The sequence below is a fragment of the Gekko japonicus genome, unplaced genomic scaffold, assembly GCF_001447785.1.
Source record: "Gekko japonicus isolate JY-2015 unplaced genomic scaffold, Gekko_japonicus_V1.1 scaffold992, whole genome shotgun sequence".
Lineage (NCBI taxonomy): Eukaryota > Metazoa > Chordata > Lepidosauria > Squamata > Gekkonidae > Gekko > Gekko japonicus.
The window spans coordinates 670,224-684,321 of NW_015173704.1; the positions used below are offsets into that span (position 1 = coordinate 670,224).

At 49.7% G+C, this 14,098-nt stretch overlaps 1 protein-coding gene across 1 annotated transcript in view; it reads right to left on the reverse strand.

Moving 5' to 3' along the window:
- LOC107120547 (selenium-binding protein 1-like) overlaps positions 1-12,595 on the reverse strand; it is a gene marked incomplete at its 5' end in the record, with an annotated part of 22,675 nt that extends 10,080 nt beyond the window's left edge. Inside the window, 3 exons of the mRNA XM_015423268.1 lie at positions 499-591; positions 6,007-6,128; positions 12,517-12,595. Of these exons, the coding sequence (XP_015278754.1) occupies positions 499-591; positions 6,007-6,128; positions 12,517-12,595 (294 nt within the window). The remainder of the gene's footprint in view (positions 1-498; positions 592-6,006; positions 6,129-12,516) is intronic.
- Between the last annotated feature and the right edge of the window lie 1,503 nt (positions 12,596-14,098).

Sequence of the window (14,098 nt, forward strand, 5' to 3'; positions counted from 1 at the left end):
GCTGTGCTGGATTCTAATTCTGAACTTTATACCATAGTATATCCCTGTGACAAAAAGGGGACACAACTAACTGCATGAGAATATGGTGGGGAAAATCTCACCCATTTCTTTGTCATTTCTATTTCATAAAAAATGAATACCTAAACCTATATGCCGCTTGTTTGCCGCCCTGGGCCGTATGGGTAGGGCGGGATATAAATCCCAGAATAAATAAAATAAATAAATAAATAAATAAATAAATGTGTGGCCATGGTCTTTCCCAAGACCACGGCCACACATCCCGGAAAATCTACAGCAACTAAGGAAACCTCTACCTTTACCTATCAGTCACGACAGCGACATAAGAGCCTCCCTGGTCAGGGGCAGCATACTTGAGCCAACCAATGCAACACAAAGACGTCGAATGTGCACAGTTTTCCAAAACAGGCTCGTTCAGACGTTATACCGGGACTGAGACCTAAAGCAGTTCTGACACAAACTGCAGATTCTGAGAGTCACCTGGATGACAAAGGGGTCAGGCTGACATTCCAACTCCTGGTCCTCCGTCACGGTGACCGGCCCTCCTTTCACAATGCTGCCTCCCAGAAAGACCTGCGACGCAAGAAAACCAGAGTCAGGGAGGGGAGCCAGAGCCAGGGACCTCGGTGGGGTACAAACGCCACAGAGCCCACCAGTGTTCCCTCTAAGCTGAGTTAGTGTGAGCTAGCTCACAGTTTTTTAGCCTCCGGCTCACACATTTTTGTCTCAGCTCAGGAAGGGAATGGCCCCAGAGCAAACTAATTTATGCAGTAGCCAAATTGCTCGCTCACAACTTTAATGCCAGCAGCTCACAAAGTAGAATTTCAGCTCACAAGACTCCACAGTTTAGAGGGAACATCGGAGTCCACCCTCCAAAGCATCAATTTTCTCCAGCGGGAACTGATCTCTGCAGTCTCGAGATGAGCTGTAATTCCAGGGAGTCCCCCAGGTCCCACCTGGAGGCAGACATCCCTAGCTGCCAGCCATGGCCTTAATCAAATCCTTTCACTGAACCTCAAAAGATGAGGGGGCAAGACCCCAAGCAGGCATGGTGAAAGAGAGTCAGTTTGGTGTAGTGGTTAAGTGCGCGGACTCTAATCCGGGAGGACCGGGTTTGATTCCCCACTCCTCCTCATGCAGCTGCTGGGGTGACCTTGGGTCAGTCACAAGTTCTCTCAGCGCTGTTCTCTCAAGAGCAGTCCTCGAAAGAGAGCTCTCTCAGCCCCGCCTACCTCACCGGGTGTCTGTCGTGGGGAGGGGAAGGGAAAGGAGTTTATAAGCCGCTCTGAGACACCTTTGGGTAGTGAAGGGCGGGGTATAAATCCAATCTCCTCCTCTTCTTCTTCTACGTCACTTGAGAGCCAGTTTGGTGTAGTGGTTAATTGCGCACACTCTAATCTGGGAGAACCGGGTTCGATTCCCCACTCCTCCTCCACTTGCACCTGGCTGGATGGCCTTGGGCGAGCCGTAGTTCTGATAAGAGCTGTCCTTGAAAAAGAGCAGTTTCTGTCAAGAGCTCTCTCAGCCCCGCCCACCTCACAGGGTGTCTGTTGTGGGGAGGGGAAGGGAAAGGAGTTCATAAGCCGCTCTGAGACACTTTTGGGTAGTGAAGGGCGGGGGATGAATCCAATCTCTTCTTCTTCTTCTAGCAAGCTGGTGCAAATGCTTAGAGATTTTTGTTTCCAGCTTTGGCTCAAGGGGCGCATGAATTGGAACCAGTGATGGTGGTGGAAGATTTTGTGTGTCTTCGTAACCAGGCGGGCTTTTTCAGAAACACACATCAAGCTGCCTTATACAGAACCAGACCACCGGTCCATCGAGGTCAGTATTGTCCACTCAGACTGGCAGCGAGCGGCTCTCCAGGGTCTCGGACGGAGGTCTTTTCACATCAACTCCTGCTTAGTCTTTTCCATTGGAGATGCTGGGGATCTAAACCGGGGCCTTCTGCACGCCAAGCAGATGCTCTGCCACTGAGCCACGGCCCCCTCCTCACCCTTGGTCCACGGAGGAGAAGGAGGAGGAGAGTTGGATTCATACCCTGCCTTTCACTCAGAGTCATACCCTGCCCTTCACTCGGAGTCTCAGACTGGCTTACAATCGCCTTCTCTTCCTCTCCCCACAACAGACACCCTGTGAGGTAGGCAAGGCTGGGAGAGCTCTGAGAGAACTGCTCTTTCTAGAACAGCTCTGAGAGAACTTGTGACTGACCCAAGGTCACCCAGCTGGCTGCGTGTGGAGGAGGAGTGGGGGATCAAACCCCGGTTCTCCGGATTAGAGTCTGCTGCTCTTAACCACAACACCAATCTGGCTCTCTTTTGTCTACTCAGGATTGTCTACTCAGACTGGAAGCTGCTCTCCAGAGTCTCAGGCAGAGGTCTTTTCACATCTTTTCATCTGCTACCTTTTCACCTAACTACCTGATCCTCTTAACTGGGGGATGCCAAAGATTGAACCTGGGACTTTCTGCATGCCAAGCAGAGGCTCTTCCAGGCCCCTCCCCACCCTTGGTCCATCAAGGACAGTCGTCTACTAGGCCTGGGAGACACTGTGCAGGGTCTCGGGCAGAGGTCTTTCCCATCAACTCCTGCCTGATCCTTTTTAACTGGAGTTGCTGGGGATTGAACCAGGGACCTTCCGCATGCCAAGCAGATGCTTTGCCACTGAGCCACAGCCCCTCTTTTCAGCTCTCCAGGGTCTCAGGCTGAGGTCTTTCCCATCACCTCCTGCCTGGTCCTTTCAACTGGAGATGCCGGAGACTGAACCTGAGACCTTCTGCATGCCAAGTAGGGACTCTGCCACTCAGCCACAGCAGGTTTCCAATGAAGTGAAGTTTTTTAATGGGGAAAGATCTTCCTCGGGGAGGTACTATTTATTTATTTACTCAGGATAGTTCTATGCTGTCTCTTCAGAGAACGGCTCGAGGCATCTTACAATTAAAGCAATGTAATCGTGTAAAGACAAGCCATTCAAAACAAACCCCTGATGTGTCTGATTTCTTTATTTAGAACACTTTTATGGCACCTCTCCAGGAACCTCCCCAAGACAGCTTACAAAACAAAATGATCAAAATAAAACCTGGTGCAGCGAACCTTCCAGCATCCGGAGCAGTTCTACAAGCTGGGAGGGTTTCGAAACATCAGTGAGAAAGGGAGCATTGCCAGGCAAGATTGGCAGATGAACCAGCCAATGAATCAGACTTACCGTCTGCCATGCAAATGGCAAAAAAAGGAGGAAATTGGGTGGCGGCTGCATGTGAAGGAGCTGCTGCAACATCTTTATGTTTTTTAATATATTCTATCTGTCTTCACCCTTAAGTATCTTTTAATATTCTGTCTGTCTTCTTCCTTGAGCTTCCTTTAATATTCTGTCTGTCTTCACCCATAAGCATCTTTTAATATTATTTCTGTCTTCTTCCTTCAGCTTATTTTACTATTCTGTTTGTCTTCACCCTTAAGCTTCTTTTAATATTATGTCCGTCTTCACCTTTAAGGTTTTTTTATTAGTCTATCCAGGGGTCATCATTTCGTAGAAAAAGAGGTGCAGGAGCTCATTAGCATAACTCATTAGCATAACTTATTTGCATGTGCCACACCCCCTGACATCACCAGAAGTGTGTCAGAAGGCAACACCTACTGCTTAGGCTCCACTGGACTGTTTTGGATTGCTAGCTATTGGGAGGGGGGGAAACGTGCAGATCTGTCCTCGCAGAGGAGGGAGAGCTTGTACCTGAATAAAACTTGGTCTTCAAGGTGCCACTGGACTGTTTTGGGCCAGGGGGCTCTGCAACTTACCTGGCTGCTTCTTGCCCTACCTCTAAAGGTGAAAGTCATGTGTCTGGTGCCAAATGTACAGTTGCTGAATTGGAACGTCTTCCAATTTAGGTCCAAAAGGCACCTGTGTGGCTATCGAAGTCAGAGCTAGAGTGTCCTCAAGCAATGTTGCCGTAACACGCGTGAGATAACGCACGGGGGAAGCGAGGCTATTTACCCCGGAGGAAATTGACCAGCAGTTGCACAATCACACAGTTCTTTGCAGCTGCGGGCATAGCCCACCACTGTGTGCTCAGACGCAATTGCGGGTGAGTCGTTGTCCCCCCCCCCCGTTTGTTTTCGTTTTCTTCTTCTTTTTTAAATCTCTTTTACTGTATTTCAACAAACAGCAAAAAAACCTTAAAACCAACAATCCACACCACAAACATAAATACCAACATAATACTACAGGAACTCTCCCTTTCTCCTTTGCTTTACTGGAGACAAATATGGAAAAAATAGCGGCTAGAGGGTTAACTATAATCAAGTTCTATGACATATAATTCAACGGAAACTCTCTAACCATTCTCATACATAGGACCAGTTTTTAGAAAAAAGAGATCCATCTCTAATTCTACAACCTCCATAAATTGATTAATAAATTCTTGTTTTGATGGTATCTTTTCCTGTTTCCATGTTTTTGCAAATATAATTCTCGCAACTGTTAAGACATGTACAAGCAGATATTTTTCTAGTTTCTGTAAATTATCAGGTAAAAGATTTAATAAAAAATATTTCCGGTTCTGACGGTATTTGTCTGCCTATAATTTGTGTAATAATATCAGGGGTCATTTCCTGCAGGAGCGCACAGGAGTGGAGCTCCAGCAGTAAAGAGCCCAGGGGGCGGGCACATGCAACAAGCCCCACCCCCTGCTTCCAGCAGCCCTCAGTCAGAGCAAGAAGCAGCCAAGTAAGTTGCAGAGCTCCCCCCGGCCCCCTGGTCCAAAACAGTCCAGTGGCACCTTTAAGACCAAGTTCTATTCAGGTACAAGCTCTCCCTCCTCTGTGAGGGCAGATCTGCACGTCCCCCCCCCCAATAGCTAGCAATCCAAAACAGTCCAGTGGAGCCTGAGCGGTGGGTGTGGCCTTCTGACACACTTCCGGTGATGTCAGGGGATGTGGCATATGCTAATGAGTTATGCTAATGAGCTCCTGCACCTCTTTTTCTACAAAATGACCCCTGAATAATATCATAAATATCCCCCGTTTGTTTTCGATTCGTTTAAACGGAGGATCAATTAATCGCCTCTCCGCACTGAGGGCTTCCTACGGCAGTATGCGATGATGCGCATACTGAGGAAGAGGAAAACAACGGCACGGAGTCGGGATGGCCTGAGCAGACCATCCCGATGGCACGAGAGCACGCTGGAGCGATCACACAGCGGAAAGTCCATCTGTGGCCCGTAGCAACCCGTTTGCTACTGGACTTTCCCCCCAGTGTCTTTTTACTCCGCTTCTTCGGCAGAGAAAACCGGGTTGCCCACTGGTGCTGGACGCTTGCCAGATGTTCCCGTGTGATCGCGCCCTTAAAATCCGCCTGCCGTTCGTGCCTGTTGCGCGGCTAATTCTGCGTGTGATCGGGACCCAGATAGCCCATTTTGTGGCACTCCATGAAATTGCTGAGTGGTCGGGTTAGAACGGATAAAAGGAAGTACTTCTTCACCCAAAGAGTGATTAACACACGGAACTCACTGCCACAGGAGGTGGTGGCGGCTACAAGCATGGACGGCTTCAAAAGGGAATTAGATAGGCATATGGAGCAGAGGTCCATCAGTGGCTGTTAGCCACAAGGTATAGATAGGGGCTCTGGGGCAAGTGATGCTCTGTCTTCTTGGTGCTTGGGGGGGCCAACAGTGGGAGGGCTTCTAATGTCCTGGCCCCACTGATGGACCTCCTGATGGCACCTGGTATTTTTGGCCACTGTGTGACAGAGTGCTGAACTAGATGGGCCTTTGGCCTGATCCAACATTGGCGTCTCTTATGTTCTTATGTGTCAGAATTCCAAAGGTGCTCAAAGGCTCAAGAATGTTCGGGAGCCCCGTTCTAGGCTGATCTAATGAACACCTCGACGCTGAAGGTCAGAAATTGAAAGGTGGGATAGAAATACTCTAAATCCTAAAAAATCAGTAAGACAGAATGTGTCTACTCCCCAGAATTCTCCGCCGCAGTCCGCTTTTACCTGGCCCGCCAGTTTGGGCTTCTGAGGGTTACTGATATCATACTGGCGAATGTCTCCGTGGAGCCAGTTGCTGAAATACAAGTACTTGTCGTCCAGGGAGATAAGGATGTCCGTGATGAGACCTGGGGGAGAATATCGCAGAGGGTTATGGGCCCATTCACAGAATCATAGACTGAACCTGCCGCAATCTATCAGAGTCACCTGTTTGGTGAGCTAAAACAGGAAGCCACGGCCGTCGGTTGACAAGGCCCAAGTGAGGCCGTGATCGACAGGATGTTCTGGAGGACATTAATTCACAGGGTCGCTATGAGCCATAAAGAAAAAGGAGACTGGATTTATATCCCACCCTTCATTACCATAAGGAGTCTCAGAGTCGCTTACAATCTCCTTTCCCTTCTCTTCCCAGCAACAGACAGTGAGGTAGGTGGGGCTGAGAGAGCTCTGAGAGAACTGCCCCTGAGAGAACAGCCCTGAAAGAACTTGTGACTGACCCAAGGTCACACCAGCAGCTGCATGTAGAGGAGTGGGGAATCAAACCTGGTGCTCCCAGATTAGAATCTTAACCACTACACCAAACTAAGAAACCTGATGGCAGTTCTCACACATATGTTTTATAAAGGGAACAGGACCGTAGTCTAGTATCCTAGAATCACAGAGTTGGAAGAGACCATAGAGGCCATCTAGTCCAACTCACTGCTCAATGCAGGATCAGCCTAGAGCATCCCTCACAAGGGTTCGTCCAGCCGCTGCTTGAAGACTGCCAGTGAAGGGGAGCTCACTGCTCAACTACTCTTCAGTTATCCAGTTTGGTGTCGTGGTTAAGTGCACGGACTCTAATCTGGGAAAACCGGGTTTGATTCCCCACTCCTCCACTTGCACCTGCTGGATGACCTTGGGCAAGCCGTACTTCTGACAAGAGCTGTCCTTGAAAAAGAGCAGTTCCTGTCAGAGCTCTCTCAGCCCCACCTACCTCCCAGGGTGCCTGTTGTGGGGAGGGGAAGGGAGTTTGTAAGCCGCTCGGAGACTCCGAGTGAAGGGCGGGGTATAAATCCAATCTCCTCTTCTTCTCTTCTCTTCAGCAACCATTTGCATGTGGATTTTGCCATTTAGCCGTTTCACACAGTGAAAGTGTTACAGTGCACCGAAAGCGGATTGCAAGCGCGGTTTTTAGTGCGTGTGAAAGTGTCCAGTATAGCTTCAGGTGTATAGTCATGAGAGACCTTACTGGGATATACTGCCCTACCGTCCACCCTCCAAAGCAGCCATTTTCTCCAGGAGAACTGATCTCTGACTTCCGGAGATGGGGTGTAATTCTGGGAGATCTCCAGGCCCCACTTGGAGGCTGGCAACCCCATGTGATGGATCTAGCTCTCACGGCCTTTCCAGCGATGGAGCAGCCAAGCCACGTTCCTCTCGTAAAGCCCCAAATTAGAACAAACTAATTCATGAAGGAGCCAAATCGCTCCCTCACAACTTTAATGCCGGCAGCTCGCAAAGTAGGATTTTTGCTCACAGGACCAGGGGTCATTTCGTAGAAAAAGAGGTGCAGGAGCTCATTAGCATAACTCATTAGCATAACTTATTTGCATATGCCACACCCCCTGACATCACCGGAAGTGTGTCAGAAGGAAACACCCACCGCTCAGGCTCCACTGGGCTGTTTTGGATTGCTAGCTATGGGGAGGGGGGGGGGAGAACATGCAGATCTGCCCTCGCAGAGGAGGGAGAGCTTGTACCTGAATAAAACTTGGTCTTAAAGGTGCCACTGGACTGTTTTGGACCGGGGAGCCAGGGGGAGCTCTGCAACTTACCTGGCTGCTTCTTGCTCTGACTGAGGGCTGCTGGGAGCAGGGGGTGGGGCTTGTTGCATGTGCCCGCCCCCTGGTCTCTTTACTGCCGGAGCTCCGCTCCTGTGCGCTCCTGCAGGAAATGACCCCTGCACAGGACTCCATAGCTTAGAGGGAGGACTGGTCAAGGGGTGTCAAACGTAAGGCCCTGGGGCCAGAACCGGCCCATCCAGGGCTCTTATGCGGCCCGCGAGCAACTAGTGCAACTTGCATGGGAGGGAACAGGAGACTGCTCAGGGGGGAGTAGGCGGAGCCACTATGTGGCTTCAGCATGGCGGAACAACCTCGTCTGCAGCAATCAAGCATCGTGGGAGCCTCTGCCCAGTGCCGCACCGCTGCCTCTCCAGTCCACTCATGTGGGTTTCCCTTTGCACCCCCCTCCCAGCCCACGGGGCCTTGCAGTTAGGATGCAACAACTCGGAGTTTACGAGCTGCTGTCCTTTATACAGTTTCTATCTCCGGTACCTGTCAGGGCTCTTTTTGTAGCAGGAACTCCTCTGCATATTAGGCGACACACCCCTAATGTAGCCAGTCCTCCAAGAGCTTACAGCAGCCCCTGTAAGAAGAGCTCTGTAAGTTCTTGGAGGATTGGCTACATCAGGGTGTCAGGTAGCCCTGTCATAGGTCTGGAATGTGGAGGGGTGCCCTCCCGTTTTCTGTCTCAGCTCTCCCTGGCTCACTAACTATCTTTTGCTTGACCTTGTAGATGCTCCAGCGGTAGTTTCCTCGGCTGGGAAAGTGAACGGCTTTTGCTTTTGCCTGCTTGCTTTGCCCGTGCGCGCGTGAGATGTATCCATTGGCTCATGTTTCCCGGGGGGATGTCTGATTCTAGTATAAGTCAGAGGCCCTAGTATTGGCGGCCATTCCTGACACAAGCTGTACACGTGTCTCTAGTTCTGGATTTACCAATAAACAGTTATCTTCTCATGAAGCCCTGTGTTGCGTAACCTAAGGACCCTGACACAGGGGTGTGTCGCCTAATACACAAAGGAGTTCCTGGTCCTGCTACAGAAAGAGCCCTGCCTGGAATTATGTTTTGTGGCACACACGGCCCGCCCGACAAAGTGACGTTTATGTCAGATCTGGCCCTCGTAACAAATGAGTCTGACACCTCCGCTCTGGGCTGTGGCCCTCCCTGCGTCTTGTATCTGCCAGTTCCTTATGCCTCGAGCAGAGTTGTATTTCACATGCCGGTTTCAATGCCCCAATTTGTGCAAGCGTAATCTTCCGTACAGGACAAGTTACAGGACAAGTTACACTTTGCAATGGGAAATCAGGCCCCGGGGCCTAAATCTGTGTAGAAAACAAAGGGGGCACATTAGCATACATGGGTAGATTTTGCATAATGTACTCAAAATCTCAGCGGCGGGGCCACTGCGGAAGAACGGAAGAGCCCCGCCAGATCGGGCCAGTGTTCTATCTAGTCTGGGGTTGCCAACCTGCAGGTGGCACCTGGGGATTTCCTGCTATTACAACTGATCTCCAGGCAACCGAGATCAGCTCCCCTGGAGAAAATGGCGGCTGCCGAGGACAGACAAAAGGAAAAACTTCTTTCAGTCAACCTCTGAATCCCAGTACCAGAAGCAACATCAGTGGAAGGCCCCGGCCTCTCTGCCCTGTTGTTGGCCCTCCAGAGGAACTGGTTGACCACTGTGTGAGACAGGAAGCTGGACTGGATGGACCCTCCCTGGTCTGACCCAGCAGGGCTCTTCTGATGTTCTTCTCAGGGGAAGGCCTCGGCCTCTCTGCCCTGTTGTTGGCCCTCCAGAGGAACTGGTTGGCCACTGTGTGAGACAGGATGCTAGGTTCGATGGACCACTGGTCTGATCCAGCGGGGCTTTTCTGATGTTCTTCTCAGGGGAAGGCCTCGGCCTCTCTGCCCTGTTGTTGGCCGTCCAGAGGAACTGGCTGGCCCCTGTGTGAACCAGGATGCTGGACTAGACGGACCCTCCCTGGTCTGACCTAGCAGGGCTCTCCTGATGTTTTCCTCAAGGAAAGGCCTCGGCCTCCCTGCCCTGTTGTTGGCCCTCCAGAGGAACTGGTTGGCCACTGTGTGAGACAAGATGCTGGGCTCAATGGACCACTGGTCTGACCCAGCAGGGCTCTCCTGATGTTCTTCTCAGGGGAAGTCCTTGGCATCTATGCCCTTTTTGTTGGACCTCCAGAGGAACTAGTTGGTCACTGGTTAAGACAAGAACTGGTTGGTCACTGTGTGAGACGGGATGCTGGACTAGATGGACCCTCACTGGTCTGATCCAGCAGGGCTCTTCTGAGGTTCTTCTCAGGGGAAGTCCTTGGCCTCTGTGCCCTGTTCTCGGCCCTCCAGAGGAACTGGCTGGCCACTGAGTGAGACAGGGTGCTGGACTAGATGGACCCTCACTGATCCACCAGGGCTTTTATGTTCTTCCTTACGTTCTTAACCCAGTACACGTTTTCAACTACTTTAAAATTGATGGGAGGTTGTCTTACCTAACGCAACAAAGGAAAAAAAGTACACGATACACAAATGGCACCTTGAGATTTCAAAAGGGTGGACAGGCAACGGAATTAGGATTTGAATGGCTGATGAGTCCCATTTCTAATTTGCACTGCGAATACTGGAAGACGCGGTGCTCCGCCCGTGTTGTGAAAGACAGGCTGTGACTTCTGTCTGCGGCACGTTTGTAAACACTGGTCCATTTACTTCTCAGCCGCCACAGATGGACCATCGGGCTACCATTTAATGAATAACCTACTGCAGAAATCTATTTTTAGAAGCCACCCCATCTACCTAGCTGGCAGATGCTTACGTGCGCATTCAGTGTTCTCAGGTTGCTTCCTACTTATGAACATAAGAACATAAGAGAAGCCAATGCTGAATCAGGCCAATGGCCCATCCAGTCTGTGTCACACAGTGGCCAAAAATACCAGAGGCCGGGCCCTCAGGAGGTCCACCAGTGGGGCCAGAACTCCAGAAGCCCTCCCACTCTTGCCCCCCTCAAGCACCGAGAATACAGAGCATCACTGACCAAGGCAGAAGAACATAAGAGAAGCCAATGTTGGATCAGGCCAGTGGCCCATCCAGTCCAACACTCTGTGTCGCACAGTGGCCAAAAATACCAGGGGCCCTCAGGAGGTCCACCAGTGGGGCCAGGACACTAGAAGCCCTCCCACTGTTGCCCCCCCCCAAGCACTAAGAAGACAGAGCATCCCTTGCTCCAGTCATGAGAACATAAGAGAAGCCAATACTGGATCAGGTCAATGGCCCATCCAGGCCAACACGCTGTGTCACACAGTGGCCAAAAACACCAGGTGCCAGGGAGGGCTTATGGAGTTCTGGCCCCGCTGGTGGACCTCCTGGTGGCCTCTGGGCTTTAGCCGCTGTGTGACACAGAGTGTTGGACTGGATGGGCCACTGGCCTGATCCAACATGGCTTTTGTTATGCTCTTATGCTATCAAGTCGCTTCCAACTTATGGCGACCCGATGAATTAATGCCCTCCAAAACTTCCTGTCATTAACAGCCTTGCTCCAGTCTTGCAGACCAAGGGCCCTTGTGGCTTCCTGGAAGGAGTCCATCCATCTCCTCTTGATTTGGAGCTATTGCTGCCTACCGGTCAATAGTCTTGCTTCCCACTTGCTCAACTTGTATGTGAAAAAAGAAAAGCTAACTTTTCTTAGATTTTTTTTTTAAATGAAACTGATGGGCAGTAGGTTCAGCATGGACAAAAGGGCATACTACTTTACACAGAGAGTTAGTAAAATGTGGAACTCATTGCCAGAGGATGTTCTGATGGCCACAGGAATAAACAGCTTTAAAAGGGGACGAGCTAGATTAATGGAGAATAAGTCTATCAATGGCTACTAGCCTTGGTGGCTGAGGGGAACCTCCACAGGAGAACCTCCACATTGATCTGATCCAGCAGGGCTCTTCAGATGTTCTTATAGAAAGACCTATCTTCCATGAATCTATCAATGGCTACTAGCCATGGAGACTGAGGGGAACCTCCACATTCAGAGGCATTAAGCCTCTGAATCCCAGAGCCAGGAGGCAAGAATAGGGGAGAGCTTCGGCCTCTCTGCCCTGCTGTTGGTCCTCCAGAGGAACTGGTTGGTCACTGTGTGAGATGGGATGCTGGACTAGATGGACCCTCACTGGTCTGACCCAGCAGGGCTCTTCTGAGGTTCTTCTCAGGGGAAGGCCTCGGGCTCTCTGCCCTGTTTGTTGGCCCTCCAGAGAAACTGGTTGGCCACTGTGTGAGGCAGGATGCTGGACTAGATGGACCACTGGTCTGACCCAGCAGGGCTCTTCTGATGCTCTTCTCAGGGGAAGGCCTCAGCCTCTCTGCCCTGCTGTTGGCCCTCCAGAGGAACTGGTTGAGGCCACTGTGTGAGACGGGATGCTGGACTAGATGGACCCTCACTGGTCTGATCCAGCAGGGCTCTTCTGATGTTCTTCTCAGGGGAAGGCTTTGGCCTCTCTGCCCTGCTGTTGGCCCTCCAGAGGAACTGGTTGGCCTCTGTGTGAGACAGGATAGACAATTGGTCTGATCCAGCAGGGCTCTTCTTAAGAAAATTTAAGGACCTAGACAGCTCAAATAGTCTTTCTCCACAAGTTCAGTTCAGCCGTGCTGCTCCAGAACCTCCTGCCACACAACAGCTGTGAATCGCCTCGAACTCAGTACCTGGTATGTCTTCAAGAAGCCACCCTTTCACCTTCTTCTTAGGGATTTGGATCACTTTCTCCGCTGCCCATGTCCCGTTCTGTGGGAAAAGCCACAACAAGGGAGGTTCATTCTGGCCTCATCACCATTAACATTTTAAAACTTATTCATTAACTTAAACCAGGGTCCCCCAAAGTGGCACCCATTTCCCCTTCAGGGTTTCTTTCTTCTCAGGTGGTGTGAGGAGAGAGGTATTCCGTTCAGCTTTGCCTCCTGTGGCGGCCATTTTGATTGGGCTTCTCCTCCTGTGGCAGCCATTTTGGGGGGTTTTCGGTTGTATAATTTTTAAATTTTTCATATTAACTCATTCAACGCTGTTAACATAGATTAAGATACAGGATCAACCACAGTTCTGTCCTTTTAAACAATAAGAATAAATAATATAAATGTTTAACCTTTGACTAATATTTTAAGCCATTTATACATTTTTGAGCAAGTATCTTCAAAATCCTTTTTTCCTTTACCTTTTAGAATATTTGTTAATCTATTCATTTCTACTACATTTAAGATTTTATACACGAACTCGTCCTTACCCGGTATAGAGTCTAATTTCCAGTATTTCGCAAACATTATTCTAGCGGCAGTCACACAATGTAATATAATTATTTTATCAGTTTTCACAAAAGTCTCTGGAATTAAATTAAGAAGAAACAGTTCTGGCTTAAAGGGTAACGAGGTTAATACTATGCCTGGAATCATTTTTTGAATAATTTTCCAAAAAGATTGTGCTTTACCACAGGCTAAGGTTGCCAAGTGGCACTTACCCTTCCGGCGGGGGACTCCAGTTCAGGAAGTGACGTCATGACGCCGGGGACACTGGGGGCGGAGCCACGAGCATACAAGGGAAAACCATAGAGTTTTCCCTTGTATGGCCGTGGCCCCGCCCCCAGCGTGCCCAGCGTCATGACGTCACTTCCCTGTGACGTGCACGCTGGGGCGGGGTTCCCCCCGGGGCCCGATTCCCCGGCGTCGGGGAACGGCCTCTGGGCAGCCCTACCACAGGACCACCACATGTGGTAATAAGAGCCAATATTTTGTTTACATTATTAAATTTAGCTATCTTTACTGGGTGTAAATACCATCTATTTACTACTTTATATATGTTTTCTTTAAAAGTCATAGATCTAATAATTTTAATATTAGTCTTCCAAATCTTGATCCATTCCTCCCAATCTAATTCATGTCCTAAATCCTTCGCCCATAACTTCATAACCACTTTAGATCATCTTGCATTTTATCATCCAGTAGTATTTTATAAAGTTTTTTAATACGTTTCTCCCCTGAATTCAGCCATATTTTATCAATCTCTCTTGGGTTTTTATAAAAACCTACTTTTTCATCCTCTTTGAATCTAGGTAACAATTGCCATCTTTCTAGCCAAGATAATATAACACCTGTGGCAGCCATTTTGGAGTGGCCTTCTCCACCACAATTTCAAATGTTCCCGCAGGCTCAAAAAAATTGGGGACCCCTGGCTTAAAATATGTCCAAAAGGGAAACAACCTTAACCCTGAGAACTGTCAGCAAGCTGCCATGGTGTTCT